This window comes from Leucoraja erinacea, chromosome 22, assembly GCF_028641065.1.
Source record: "Leucoraja erinacea ecotype New England chromosome 22, Leri_hhj_1, whole genome shotgun sequence".
Classification (NCBI taxonomy): Eukaryota; Metazoa; Chordata; class Chondrichthyes; order Rajiformes; family Rajidae; genus Leucoraja; species Leucoraja erinaceus.
Window position 1 is genome coordinate 12,840,995 of NC_073398.1, and position 14,152 is coordinate 12,855,146.

The 14,152-nt window shown below is 39.7% G+C and overlaps 1 protein-coding gene across 1 annotated transcript; it reads right to left on the bottom strand.

Moving 5' to 3' along the window:
• Nucleotides 1–31: 31 nt before the first annotated feature.
• On the bottom strand, nt 32–6,452 carry LOC129708042 (mucin-2-like). Its single transcript, XM_055653584.1, has 5 exons — nt 6,413–6,452; nt 5,763–5,921; nt 4,445–4,584; nt 3,678–3,804; nt 32–665 (listed from the first exon to the last, which is right to left on the bottom strand). Exons 1-5 carry the CDS (start codon nt 6,450–6,452, stop codon nt 427–429), a joined length of 705 nt encoding a protein of 234 aa, XP_055509559.1. The 3' UTR covers nt 32–426.
• Between the last annotated feature and the right edge of the window lie 7,700 nt (nt 6,453–14,152).

Here is a 14,152-nt window from a genome sequence, read left to right on the forward strand (position 1 = left end):
TTTTTGTTAAAATTGGGACTATTTTGTGTTATGGTTCAGTACTTTGTGTGGTATGCAAGTATGTATAATTTGAACAGCTTATTATATTGGACAAAACTTACACAAGGTAATGCCAGGTTACTGCATTTCATTCCACAGTGAGTCTGATTTCCAGTAGGGGAACAACGAACAAGTTCCTTTCCCCCTGTGCATACTAATGAATTAAACAAAAAACGGAAAATTATTTCATGGAGATTTCGATGCAGGCCTCTGATTATGACAGCACAAAAAGCTACAAATTTTACCTGTGGGTGTAGTCGTGGCTTCAGTAACTTGATTGCAACCAATTGATCCCCCTTGACAATAACTGAAGTGACAAAAAAAGGAGTTAATGATCTAGTTTCACTTGGTTCATGATTACACTTGAATAGACTTTAACAGGTATGTTTACCAATCAGCAACTTTCTCTCCGGGTTGAATATAAATCCCCTTGTAGTAACACGAGCAGTCTTCAGCATTAACACAGGCTCCATTTTCATTCATATATTTGCCCTCTGGGCAGCCACAGCCATAAACTGGAGTATCCTTCACGTCACAGGTGAAATCAGTTTTGGTTAATAATTTGCAGTTCCGGTTACAGGTTGTCATTTCATTGTCAAAAATTTGGTTGTTCTTACAGGTTGTATCTGCAAAAAAAAAAAATCAGAGTAGAGCTGAGAACCAATGAAAGCCACAAATCGAGCACTCATAATTATCTTCAGAAAGACGTTTCAGAAAATCCACCTTGAACAGGACAGGTATAACTGGCCACCAATTCCAAATTCCAGCTGATTTTCTTCACTCTACGTAATATCTAAAAAGTGGCTGAGTGAACGGTGACAATTGATGCAGAAGATCAGTGTCGTATTGACACCGTTCCTGGCTGTTCAAACAAGTCTTTGACAGTGGGTCTTTCTGATAATGAGGAAGCTTGTTCAGGGTATGCCCTGTCCACAAAAATTAAACCAAATCAATTTTATCCAAATACTGTACAGACGGTTTATTTTTGAAAGTTTTGTAAGTGAACTTGCGTCCAGGCTGCATTAGACCAAGTTTGAGTTGAAAAACCCTGGCATAATAAAATTCTGATACCCTCACACTTGTGAAATTTGGTGGTGCTGGACATGGAAACGTTTTGAACAGTTTAACGTTATGCCTCTTACCAGAAAACACTATTTTTTCACTTATTATACCAAATTACACAATAATTTTCATTGTACGGAGGGATTTTAAAGGGAGTGGAAAATTTAGCCCAGGTAAGTTTAAAGGACCACAACAAACCTCATGAGCTTCAGCTGGGAGGGTGGTTGGGTCAATGTCTGCAGTCAGGATCTGGAGTTTTTTGACAACTGAAACATAAACTGAAGTTTACAAACATTGGACCTTGATTCACACTCCAGATCCTCACTCAGGCTGCAAACCTGCCCATGATTTTGATTCCCAGAGATCCTGATCACAACCCCGACCACTGCTCTGATGGTACACTCATGCTGCAATCCCACTAACGTATGGCCAGCCTTGTGTGACGGCGAATACCAAAGCTGCATGTAATGAGAATTTTGTGCCCTTATGAGTGAGATAGATGCAGAATCTTTGGACACTCCAAACAACTGGATACCAGATTAACAAAGTTACCAGAGCTAAAGCTAATAATAAGAAATTAGTTATAAGATTCAGGGGAAACTCCCCAATTGTTGGAGTCATGCATTGTACAAAATAGTATTATAGTAGCAAGTAAATCATCTAAGACATCGGAATAAAGTTGAAGGAATTCCTCAGAGCAAAGTCCAGCAAATCTCTGCAACTACTTTATTGGGGAAAATTCTCCCATTAGGGTCAGAAGTGAGAATGTTCAATGAAAATTCAAAACCGTAAATGCTAGAAATCTGAAATAAGATGCTGGAAACTCGAAACATCAGTCAGCATCTGTGAAAAGTTAAAGACACTTTATTGAGTTGTTTGGTAAAGGGTAACTCTGTAGAGGTTAACAAGGGAGAGACAAAGGGTATATTCTTAAAGAGAAATGCATTATTTTTAAGGAGCTGTGCATTATCTCTCCTTGTGCAGTCTAAATCTATTTATTTATCATTCCAGGTATAAGTGTGGTGCCTTGGGATGGACTGCTGCATTATTTGAAGTATAATTGGAACTATCCTATCTCACCAGTATTAAACATTCTCTCTCAATAATTAAGGCAGCATCTGTAGAGAGAGAGATACAGGGTTAACGTCTACTTTTAATCTTCACCAAATTACTGTCTTTAACTCAAATCTTTCTGATACTGCCCGATATTCAATGTAATCATTTCTCTCACCAACATTGTGGATGGCATAGAATTACTTTGATATTATGAGCAGAAAAGTGATTGCTTATGATGTAGTAAGTGGTTCACCTCCTTGACTCATTAAAGTCTTGCACCATCTATAAGGTATCAGTCAGTAGCATGATTGAATACTTTTGATTTTTTTTGCATAAGTTCAAATTCAACATCATTGAAGAAGCTATGCATTATCTCGGACATAGCCCTCTTTATTTGCACACAATCTACCATACTCACTTCCTCTACTGTGGCACAATATCGTTATACTGTATACAGTATAACCTATGAGATGTATTGCAGCAATTCCCATGGCTTTGTTTGCGTACTTCACAAACTCATGGTCTACACTATTTGGATTCAACTTGTGGCCTCCACAAGTTGCTCACATCTTTATCTGGAATTGCATTAGTGTACTTTCATTATCACTGTGTCAAATTTCTGCAAGCCTCAGCATAACAAGGCAGGCTATGTTTTGGTACAGGATCCTTCATCAGTCTGAAGAAGGATCCCAACTCAAAATGCCATCAGTCCATTTCCTTCCATAGAGTTGTCTGACCAGAGTTTACCCAGTAATTTATTTTTAGTTCAAGTTTCACAGATCTGCAGACTCTTCTGTCTCCATAACAAGAGTTAGATAGAGCTCTAGGGGCTAGTGGAATCAAGAGATATGTGGAGAAGGCAGGCATGGGTTATTAATTGGGGACGATCAGCCATGATCACGATGAATGGTGGTGCTGGCTCGAAGGGCAGAATGTCTTCCTCCTGCACCTATTTTCTATGTTTCTATATGCAAGGCAGATTATTGATATGAACATAAGAACTAGCAGCATGATATACCATTTAATATCATGGCAGAACTGAATGTGAACACGTCCATTTCCCATATATCTGCAGTAACATAACAGAGTGTTGAGCTGCAGAGAAAATGTTGATAATGTAGGTGCTCTATATCCATGGCTACTCCAGGGTACTACCTTGGGTGATACCATAGCAGCAGAAAAATGTACAAAATTGCAAGGATTTGAAGAGCAAATTTAAAATAATATCTAGTGAACATGTATTTCAAAGAGGGGTAATTCCTGCTGAAATCGATTGTCAGGAAAGACTTCAGAAGTCACAATGTTGTATTAATTTAAGAATCAGCTCCTAATTGCAATGGAAAGTTAGTATAGTTAATATCCTGAAAGAAAATAAAATCTATATAGATGCAATGTTCACATGGTACCGGGCTCAGATCTCCAAGTATCAATAGACTGTAAGTTTTATTCAATGTCATAAACTGCTTTTCGTTAGCAGGAAAGGAGATGAATTTCTATGAAATGTAAAGACCTCAACTTACTGCAAATTGTTCCACTCCAACCGCTCAGTATGACACCTCTTGCAGCACATGCATGAACATAAGCCCCCAGTGCAGCACAGATGCAATGATCAAGATTATCGCAGTTGCATATGGAAATCTTGCACATCTTTAAAAAAAATGCAAATATAATAATCACTTGGTCATTTAACATTATTAAGTTCATGTAAACTGGAATCGAGAGATGACAACAAGAAAACACAAGTCATTATACAATCTAAAAACAAATTGCGATCTTATTTAACTAACATAATTTTTGAGATCTCTGATCATCCAAGTTTGTTAGAAGAGCCAGTCACCATCCAATCCAATTTAGAAGATTCGGCAAAAAAAGGCAGATGACTGTGAGTCAGCCCAGCTTCAGAATGTCATTACGGGTTTCATCGAGGCAGTACGCTAGGCTCAATTTGGGAAGGTTATCCAAAGATTGATGACCTTCCATCTTTACATCAGAAATGGAGATAGTTGCAGGTTAATGCCATTTACCAGCATGGGCTGATAAGTGCCAATTAACATTCATGCAGAAATGCCATGCAATGAGAATCTTCGGCAAGAGAGTGGTTAACCTTCCTTGCATGGTAATTTAAGAGATTATGCATGGGACAATAGGATAGGTTATAGTCAGTTTAACTTTTGCCTCTTTTACTGTATCTTTGCTGCAGAGGTCGAATGCGGCTGTGTGGCTTTTCATTTTACTTAAGGCAGGAAACGTTTCTATTTGTACATATTTACATAATGCTTGTCCTTACCTGATAATATTGAATGTAATCCACTGTGGAATGACATTGAGCAAAAACATCATTTGTTTTCAGAAGAGCACAATGTTCCTTTGCATAGAATTCTACAAAAGAAGTTGGATAAAGTTTGGTTGAATGTAGTCTGTGAATATCTTGAATTCAGATATTAGAATCAAACTTAATTTAATACAGATATAGTGAAATAAATTATACTGGGTCAATGGAGTTGCATCACATTGCTAGAACGTTGGTTCAGAATCAAACACAGGTTTTGGAGCTGTGCAGCAGCAACACTATTGCACTCTGCTGTGGACTGTCAACCCCCAGCTTGAAATTAAGTGATTGATCAATGTGGCATCCAGTTGAGAAGGGAGCATCCTACGGCAACTTGGAGTACAGTGGATACACAAAATGCTGGAATAACTCAGCAGGCCAGGCAGCATCTCTGGAGAGAAGGAATGGGTGACATTTTGGGTTGAGCCCCTTTTTCAGCTTTGAAAGAGGAAGCTTGACAAAGATGTTCCATCATTGAAAACTGTGCAGACCTGAGAACATAGAGCAGTATAACATAGGAACAGACCCATCGGCCCACATTGTCTGTGCCAAACATGACACCAAGACCAATTATTTTCTGCCTGTGCATAATACATATCCCTCCATTTCCTGCATAGTCATGTGCCCATCCAAAAGACTCTTAAATGCCACTTTCGTAGCTGCCTCCACCATCACCCCTAGCAGCACATTCCAGGCACTCACTGTGATGTATTTGTAATGTACTATCAGTGAATGTATTAGAATGGAATTTGTGATGTATATGTAATGTATTATCTAATGTAAATGCCAGTGCCCCTTGAGGCCAAAAGCAGAAGCTGGCAAATGTACCTGTGCCTCGTGACTGACGTCAAGTGACCATCTGGAAGTTTCAGTCATAGCAGATTAAACTTGTATTACACGATGGTGGACGTGAATTCTTTGTGCTAGTCACAACAGGGCCTGACAGAGAACATTACACTCACCATTCTCTATGTAAAAAAAAAACATACCCCACGCATCTCCTTTAAACTCTGTCCCTCTCATGTAAAAGCTATGCCCTCTAGTATTTGATATTTCTGTCCTGAGGAAAACAATCTGTCTAACCTTTCATGTTTAAATTAGAATGTAATTACTATCATAGCATTATATTTCAGACATCTCTGGTTTCTCACGTAACCTAAACAATCCACTTTGTGTGTGCTGAAATTAACTATGGCCATCAAAGTGATCCAGGTCAAAAATATACTGCATCAGAATAAATACCTAGCAAAATATTTATGTGGAAACAGTACATTACCATTTTCTGAACTGACACAAGTTGGAATTTCCTTTTCAGGAGAGCTGCATTTAATGTCAGCAGCCCATGAATGAGCAAAAATGACATGCGATTGTTCAACCACATTCTGTACAGAGGTGAAGTCATCAATAGCCTTGCCATTAAAATTGCCACACAAGCCTAGAACGCAAAAAATAGAAAAACTTTAGGGAAATTAATTTACTTAATTTGATTGAGCAGTTGTTTTAATTGAGAAACATCATAAAATATGACACAGTCTTTGAACTGTTTTACAGAAATGATTCCCCAGATACTAAACAAAATACAACTTCAAAGATGTTAAAACATTGATTGTTTAATGCATATCTTTACGTCATCTCTTTTTTTCTGTTGAAGTTAACCAGTGCTCCATTATTGTTTTTTTATTTCAATACGACTAATAACACATCTCTAAAATACCATTTCAATTGGCGCACCTTTTGTTCTTCAAAGTCCTTAAATTATTGGTGAAGCCCAAATATGTCCTCATCTTTACTATTAGGCTTCCCTCCCTGTCAACTCAATGTAATAATACATGTACCAAGATAGAAAATGTTCCTCTTAATAATTGTGATACATTTTCTCTTCTTGTCCTATTCAAGTTTTCCCTGCAAATGTTGACACTCTCATACTGTCATCCAACAGAGCTTCAGATCCAGTGTCATCTCTCATGTTGGCTATGAACCGTTGCCAGTGTCTCTTGTAATTGCTTCACTAGTTTTCTCTGCACCATCACCTCCAGATGTCTAAAAGGGTTATTTCCCCTGGGTCATTCTGAATTAACTTTGTTTCCTACAGGTTTTTGCAAACACAGTGTTGGCTTCCAAAGATAGCTTCTTCTCATTTATCTTTCTTCCATTTCAGTTCTAGTTGCCATAAACTTCACTGGCATCCAAATGGTACAATTCCACACTTCCTTCTGAGCGCAGCCATTCTTATCGAATACTGCCCAGGTTTACTCGCATTCAACCATCACCTCTGCAAGCAACCTCAATATGAGCAAGGATAACAAAGATAATGGTGTCCTTCACAAATGTGAGATCAACAAACTGTGCAGTAACTCAAGTAAAATGTAATCCCACTTACTTAATAATTATCATCAGATTATCTTTCTGTGAACAGTTTGATTGACTTTATTTTGATATGTTTGAAGCTAGACCACAGAGCAAGGTAATTTCCCAGAACACAGTGGCTAAATGTCTATGTTACCTTGGAATTTGATAAAGCAACATTTCCTCAGGAGATTATATTGAAATACAATGCATTGCTGCAGTTTTCAGCCGCATTTTACTAAAAGCAAGCCCAGATCATCATAATAAATATCATTTAATAATCACAAAAATAAAGGAGCATCACATGCCAAAATGTTCAAATGAAGACAAATTCAATCATCAACATTCCAGTGTTTGATCACAATATCTGATGTACTCAAAAATGCAGACATTTTCCTTACTCCATAATTGTTCACAACTTTTTTGCTTAGTTGACCTTTCTGCAGCTGACAATAATATGGAGTTGTCTATGCCATGGAAATTCTCCGCAAGGAACATGACCACACACACTAAAAGTTACATTGCCCTCAATGCCTTAGCAACCTTTTTAAACAGCTGGTTTGTTGCTGCAATGCCAATGTGATCCTTCAGTTATGGCAAACTTCCTTCCATACTACGGGACAAAATCTTGACAATCGCTATGAATCTTTGCAGTTCTCTGGCGGAAATGAGCACGTTGTGCTTTATTGCTTTGAAGTAAAAACTATGTCAATTTGATTTGCAATGACTGTTATGATTAATTGGGGTTATATGACATAATGCCTCTAATCAACTCGAGGAGTTTAAATCATGTTCACTCCTAAGTAGTCATTTAACCTTACCTCCTAAACTTCTTTTATTACCATCCAACAAAGAAACGTAAAGCTGCATAATGGGAGAAATCTGTATCTGCATTGTCAACCCGTGTGTTGTTTCAAGTTGAATGAAATGTGAAGATGGTTTAAATATTATAGTTCCATCTATGAAATAAAAAATGTTCATTTAATTTATTTACAGCTTCCTTCTTAAAAGGAACTTAATTTTCTTTAGTTTTGTTCATACCCCTTTTCAATGGAAGTACAACATTTTCTCCGTCAAATGTAACGTCACCATTATTATTGAATTCATACTTAGTCTATAAAAAAATTTAAATATTAATGATATTTCAAATATCATTTACATTTATAACAAAAAGTACTATATCAAAACATAAAGTCTTACATTATGTGTGGAAAATATAATACGACGTAAGCAAATATGTTTTGTTGCTTTGTGACATTCTCGCATCTCAATGATCACTCTCCAGAGATCGTCCTGCAGAGTCTACAAAAATATTCATTAAAGTTTAGAACTTTCAGCTTACTAAACAAGGGTTAATATCAGAGTGACCATCCATCACTGTTGTAGCAAAATGTCTCACTTACTGAAACTGCAATGTATGTGCAATCTCCTCTCAAATTATAGTTTTTCCCATCAAATGTTGTAATATGTGTTCCTTCTTCCACTTTGCAACTTCTGGAACAATTATGATGAGAACATTCCCATAGTCCTCCTTTGCAAACACTGAGAAAAAGAAGACCAATATTGTTAGTAAAGTATTTGATGAGTGTGGATGAATGACCCACAATAGGATGAATTAGAAGCTGTTACCATGTTTCACACGAAGTGTTCCTTTTGTCTCCAGCATCATAAATGGTTCCACTGTATTCACAAGGACACTCTGATTTTCTGATGCATTTGTTGTCAAGTCGTATGTTATCAAGAACAGTGTCTGAAGTTGAACAGAGTACCTGCTTAAGTCATTTTATGAACAGGGTTAAGTTTAAGATTTTCCCTATTGAAGAACTTACGGGGACATTCATGTCCGGAATTGTAAATTTGATGATATGGTGGGAATTTGACACTCATTAAACAAAGGGAATTTTCATTCATGGAAATAAAAGTTGTTACTGAGTTAGATGGCAATGAAGGAAAGTAAAAATATACCAATTGAAGATGGAAAAGTTATTTGGATTCGTCATATCTGCTCCGTCATTCAATAATGCTTAGGCTGACAATTTGGTGCCAAAAAAAGACACAGACTGCTGGAATAATTCAGTGGGTCTGGCAGCATCTTTGGAGAACATGGATAGTTGATAGGGATCCTTCTTCAGAATGCTGGATTGCAACTTTGCAAGATACAGGGTGGGAGGAAGTGTACTGGAGTTGGCAGGATTGTAGTGGACATTAATCAATAGTCTACCCCCTATGATGGAGACAAGGAAGAGAGGGGTCTTAGATAATCCGGGGCGGGGGGGGGTCAGTTGATAGGCAGAGGGTTAGACAATGGCCAAATATGAAAAGACAGAGGTCTGTACAGAAGGATTGAAGAGCTGATTGTGAATCTAGAGAAAGGAATGGTGAAAGCTGAGGACGAGGGTAGAAATAAGTGTGGGGGAATGTAGGGGGTTAGGGAGATGAGTGGAGCAGGTGTTCATAGCATTGAATTGTAAGCTATCTAAGATAAATATGAGGTACTGTTCCTCCAGTTTGCGTATATCCCCATTCTAGCAATGGAGGAGGCACAGGACTGAAAGGTCAGTATGGGAATGGGAAGGGTGTTAAAATGGATAACAACCGGGAGATCCAGTAGGCCTTTTCTGCGCTTGCTCTCGGCGATCTATAGGAGGCTACATCGGGAACACGGCTGCAGTAGATGAGGTTAGAAGAAGTGCATGTGAACTCTGTTTCTCCTGGAAGATGGCTGAAGTCACTGGATGAATGTGAGGGAGGAGGTAAAGAACAAGGTTTTCTACTCCTATGTTTGCAGGAGAAAGTACCTGGGGAGGCGTGGTTTGGGTGGGAAGGATGAGTGTTCCGAGGAGTTATGGAAGGAACATTCTTTGCAGAAGTGGGAACGGGGTGGGAATGGGAAGATGGGACTGGTGGGATCACATTGGAGGTGAAGGACATGTCAGAGGATGATGTGTTGAATGCAGAGGCTGGTGGGATGAAAGGTGGGGACTATTGTTATTCTGTCTGGGGGGAGAGGGAACTATGGAACACAGAATAAATGTGGGTGATGTCCATCTAATTCAACAGAAGGGAAACTACATTTGCTAAAGAAAGAGGATATCATGGATGTCCTAGAATCGAAAACCTAATCTTGTGAGCAAATATGGCAGAGACGGAGGAAACGATAGGAGTGGATTGCAACTTTGCAAGAGGCAGGGTGGGAGGAAGTGTACTGGAGTCGTCAGGATTGTAGTGGACATTAATCAATAGTCTACCCCCTGTGATGGAGACAAGGAAGAGAGGTGTCATAGATAATCCAAGTGAATTTGAGGACGGAATGAAAGTGGTAAAGCTAAATGAATTAACAACAAGGGAGGCACTTTTGTATTCCAGAAAGCCCGCCGACAGGGGAGGTGCTGTTGTAGTCTGGCAGCCTGGCCTCTACTGTGCTGAAGTCAGTAGCCAGCTCTCGGACACCTCCTCATATCTACCCCTTGACCATGACCCAACAGACAAAAACCAGGTCGTCATCCCCCAGTCTGTTTCGGATCCCATCACCTCTGGTAATCTCTCCTTCACACCCTTCAACCTTATTGTTCCCAGTCCCGCATTGCTGGCCTCCAGCTTCTTCCCAAAATCCTCAAATAGGACAGCCCTGGCAGACCCATTGTTTCTGCCAGCTCCTGCCCTACTGAACTCATCTCCACGTATATTGATTCCATCCTTTCCACCTTGTCCAGTCCCTTCTGATTTACAGTACATCTGAAACACCTACACACCCTTCAAATCTTCAATGACTTTCAATTTCTAGACCTCCATTACCTCATCTTTCTCATGGATGTCCAGTCCCTTTACACCTTCATCCCCCACCAGGAAGGTCTCAAGGCCGTCCTGTTCTTCCTTAAACAAGATCCCAATCACTTCCCTTACACTAACACTCTCCTCCACCTGGCAGAATTTGCCATTACCCTCATCAACTTCTCTTTTGACTCCTCTCAGTATCTTGAAGTTAAAGGTGTAGTTATGAGCACTCACACTGTACACAGGCATCAGCTATGCCTGCCATTTTGAAGATTGTGTTGAATATTCTCTGTTGCAAACATACACTGACACCATCCCCCAACTCTTTCTCTGCTACATCGATGACAGCATCAGGGCTCCCTCTTGCCCCTTGCTTGTTGATTTCATTAACTTTACCACTAACTTCCACACTGTACTCTCTCTTACATTAGAGCCACTTTTCTTCAACAATCCTAAAGCCTTGTTTCGATTCACTATCAAAACATCAATCTCTGTCCTAAATATCTCAGGAAATGAATCTCCAAAGTCATTTTGTTTAGAGAATTTCAAACCTTCACTATCCTCTGAATATTTATCCGCTTCTTTCTTGAACAGTTGACCACTTATTTTGAAACTGTGATCCCTGGATCTAGACACGCCAGACCTACTCCTATCCCAGAAAGCATTCCAGTGAACTTGCATTGGAGCCCTTCCATCGTACCTCTTTTCTAAGATAAGCAGATGGTTGATCAGCAAATGGTCGGAACAAAGGCCAGAGAATAAAACAGAAGGTGCGAGACAAAAGACTTGATGAGTTGCTAACTGTGAAGCCAGAAGAAGGGTGGAGGGAGGGGGAGAAATGGGTATGTATCCAAGTGGAGTACAAGGGAAAGGAGGATGGATGAAAGGTGGGGTGTGGGGTGAAAGGAAAGGAAGAAAGGGCATTGTTGGTGCTTACCTAAAATTGGATAATTCAATGTCCGTACGGTTGGGTTGTAATCTACCCAAGCGGAATGTGAGGTGCTGTTCCTCCAGTTTGTGTGTGGCCTCACTCTGGCAATGATGGAGGCCCAGGCCAGATGGGTCAGTATGGGAATAGAAGACTTAAAATGCTTAGCAACTGAGAGATTCAGTGGACCTTGGCAGACCAAATACAAGTGCTTGGTGAAACGGTCACTGAGTCTACACTTGGTCTCGCTTATGTACAGGAGGCCACCTTGGGAACACCAGATGTAGTAGATGAGGTCCGAGTAGGTGCATGTGAACCTCTGTCTCACCTGGAAGGCCTGCTGGGGCTCCTGGATGAAGGCGAGAGACAAGGTATAGGGGCAAGTGTTACATATTAAATCGGTTGCACGGGAAAGTACCTGTGGAGGGGGTGGTGTGGGTGGGAGGGTATGAATGAACATAGGAGGTCCGAATTGAGTGACCTCTGTAGAAAGTGTAAAGGGGTGGTGATGTGAAGATGTGACGTGACCTCCTACAATCAGGCTGACCAGAAACTTATGAAAAAAAAAAAAAAGATACAAGGCTGTTGTCAATGAATTAAGAAAATAAGTTAGTGAAATAAAGAAAAGATTAGAAAAAAAACCTACCAAAACTTACCTTTCAAATGAAGGTTGCCAATATTATTCAAATGACTGGTGAGTAGCTGGAAGGCCAGACATTAAATTTATCTAGTCATTCAGCCAAGCAATTTCAATTTGAACATGGAATTGAATGAAAGGTCAGATGCACTAGCACATTCTAAACTTCTGCATTGCAGTCTATAGTTATTGACTCTAGAATGGAATGTAGCAGTCCTCGAGAGACGTGCTGGCTACCCATCAGCATATTCTCTAATTCCAATATAATGAATCTATTTTAGTCAAAAGTATTGTCACCTTTTGGACATTCACAAGTATTTTCAAGAGCATCTTTCTGTTGCGGATCTGGATCAGTACAAGTTGGAATAAATGGTTGACCAAAATCACTGTAGATCCTATTCCCAGGACATTCAGGTTTCTCTAAAAAAGAAAATTCATGTATTTCACATTTTCAGTTATAAAAAAAGTACAAAGGCACAACTGTCATTGTGCTATTTCTGAATGAAAATATTTGGTAATTGTAAGCTTAAACTGCATATTTATTTGCTCAATATGGAGAAAATCGTACCACATCCTGAGGTCTTTCTCCAATCCTCCTGAATTTGACAATGCCGTGCAAATTCTTTTATACTCGGGCAGTGACCTTGATTTTTATTGGGAAAAGCACTGGTGTCCATTGCACACAATCTATAGAAGGTTTTAACATCCTTACAACTGAAAAGTGTTGAGAACGTCTTTGTGCAAGCCTAATAAGGAAAACAATAAACAGTAAAATCACACAGTTATTAAACATGCAGATCTGAATCAATATGTTGGAATAAATGGTTGACCAAAATCACTGTAGATCTGATTCCCAGGGCATTCAGATTTCTACTCTAAAAAAAGTTTCAAATTAGGCCCTGCCTCATGCTGGAATTTCAACAATTACTAGACTAAGTGGGACCCGTTGGGTCCCAGTCACATGGGAGGACTGGTCCGCCACAACGCAACCCATTCCCCAATGCAATATTCCACCACTCACCTGTTCCCCCAACGCAACCCGTTCCCCAAAGCAATGTTCCACCACTCTGGGGAGGGCGTGGGGGGGAGGAGGGGTGGGGATGGGGTGTGTGTGGGGGGGGGGAGGGGGGAGAGGGAGGGGGGGGGGGGGGGAGGGTGGAGGGGAGGGGATGGGGTATGGGAGGTGGGGGGGTGTGTGGGGGGTTAGGGGGGATGTGTGGAGGGGGATGTGGGGAGGGGGGGTGTGGGGGGGGGGGAACCTTCAAAACCTTCACACCTTTAGTACTATTTCACCGATTGGAACAAAAGTTATTTAATGCAGCAGAGGAGAATGGTGAGCAAGGTGGCAAAACATCGTAGTGCTATGGGGATCGTTTTTGCGCAAATTTAATTACAACGCAGACAGGAAGTCGTCAAGATGAGAGTTTTAGTAATATATATAGATATTTAACAAGTGATGATGTTTCCTAAAGAAAGGCATTACACTTTCAAAAAAGAGCACTTTTATTCATTGTTAAATCTATGTAGCTGAACCTCTAAAGCATGAAAGAAATGGATCACAATTTTAACATCTTTTTAATTTAATGTCCGATATTAGATTATAAATGTGAAACAGAATTGATGGGAAGTTTGAGATTAAATGTTTAGTTTGCAGAATGGGATGCACAATAGAGTTTATTGTATTTTTAAAAATAGGATTTTAAATCATACCATAACAATAACATCAGTCTGCTGAAAATTCCAGTGAAAAGACATCAAGCTGAAATGTTAACTCTGTTTTAACTTTTCACAAATACTGACGGATCTGTTGAGTATTTCTTGTATATTGATGAATCTGAAATGGTGTAATTTCGTGCTGGCTGTGCCATCCAGTCAGTAGGAAATCTATACATCTATTTCTGAATCACCAGAATAAATTCACAGAAAAGTCTGAAGATAGAGGGAGATGGGGGGGTGTTTGTGGAGGAAGATGGGGAGGGGT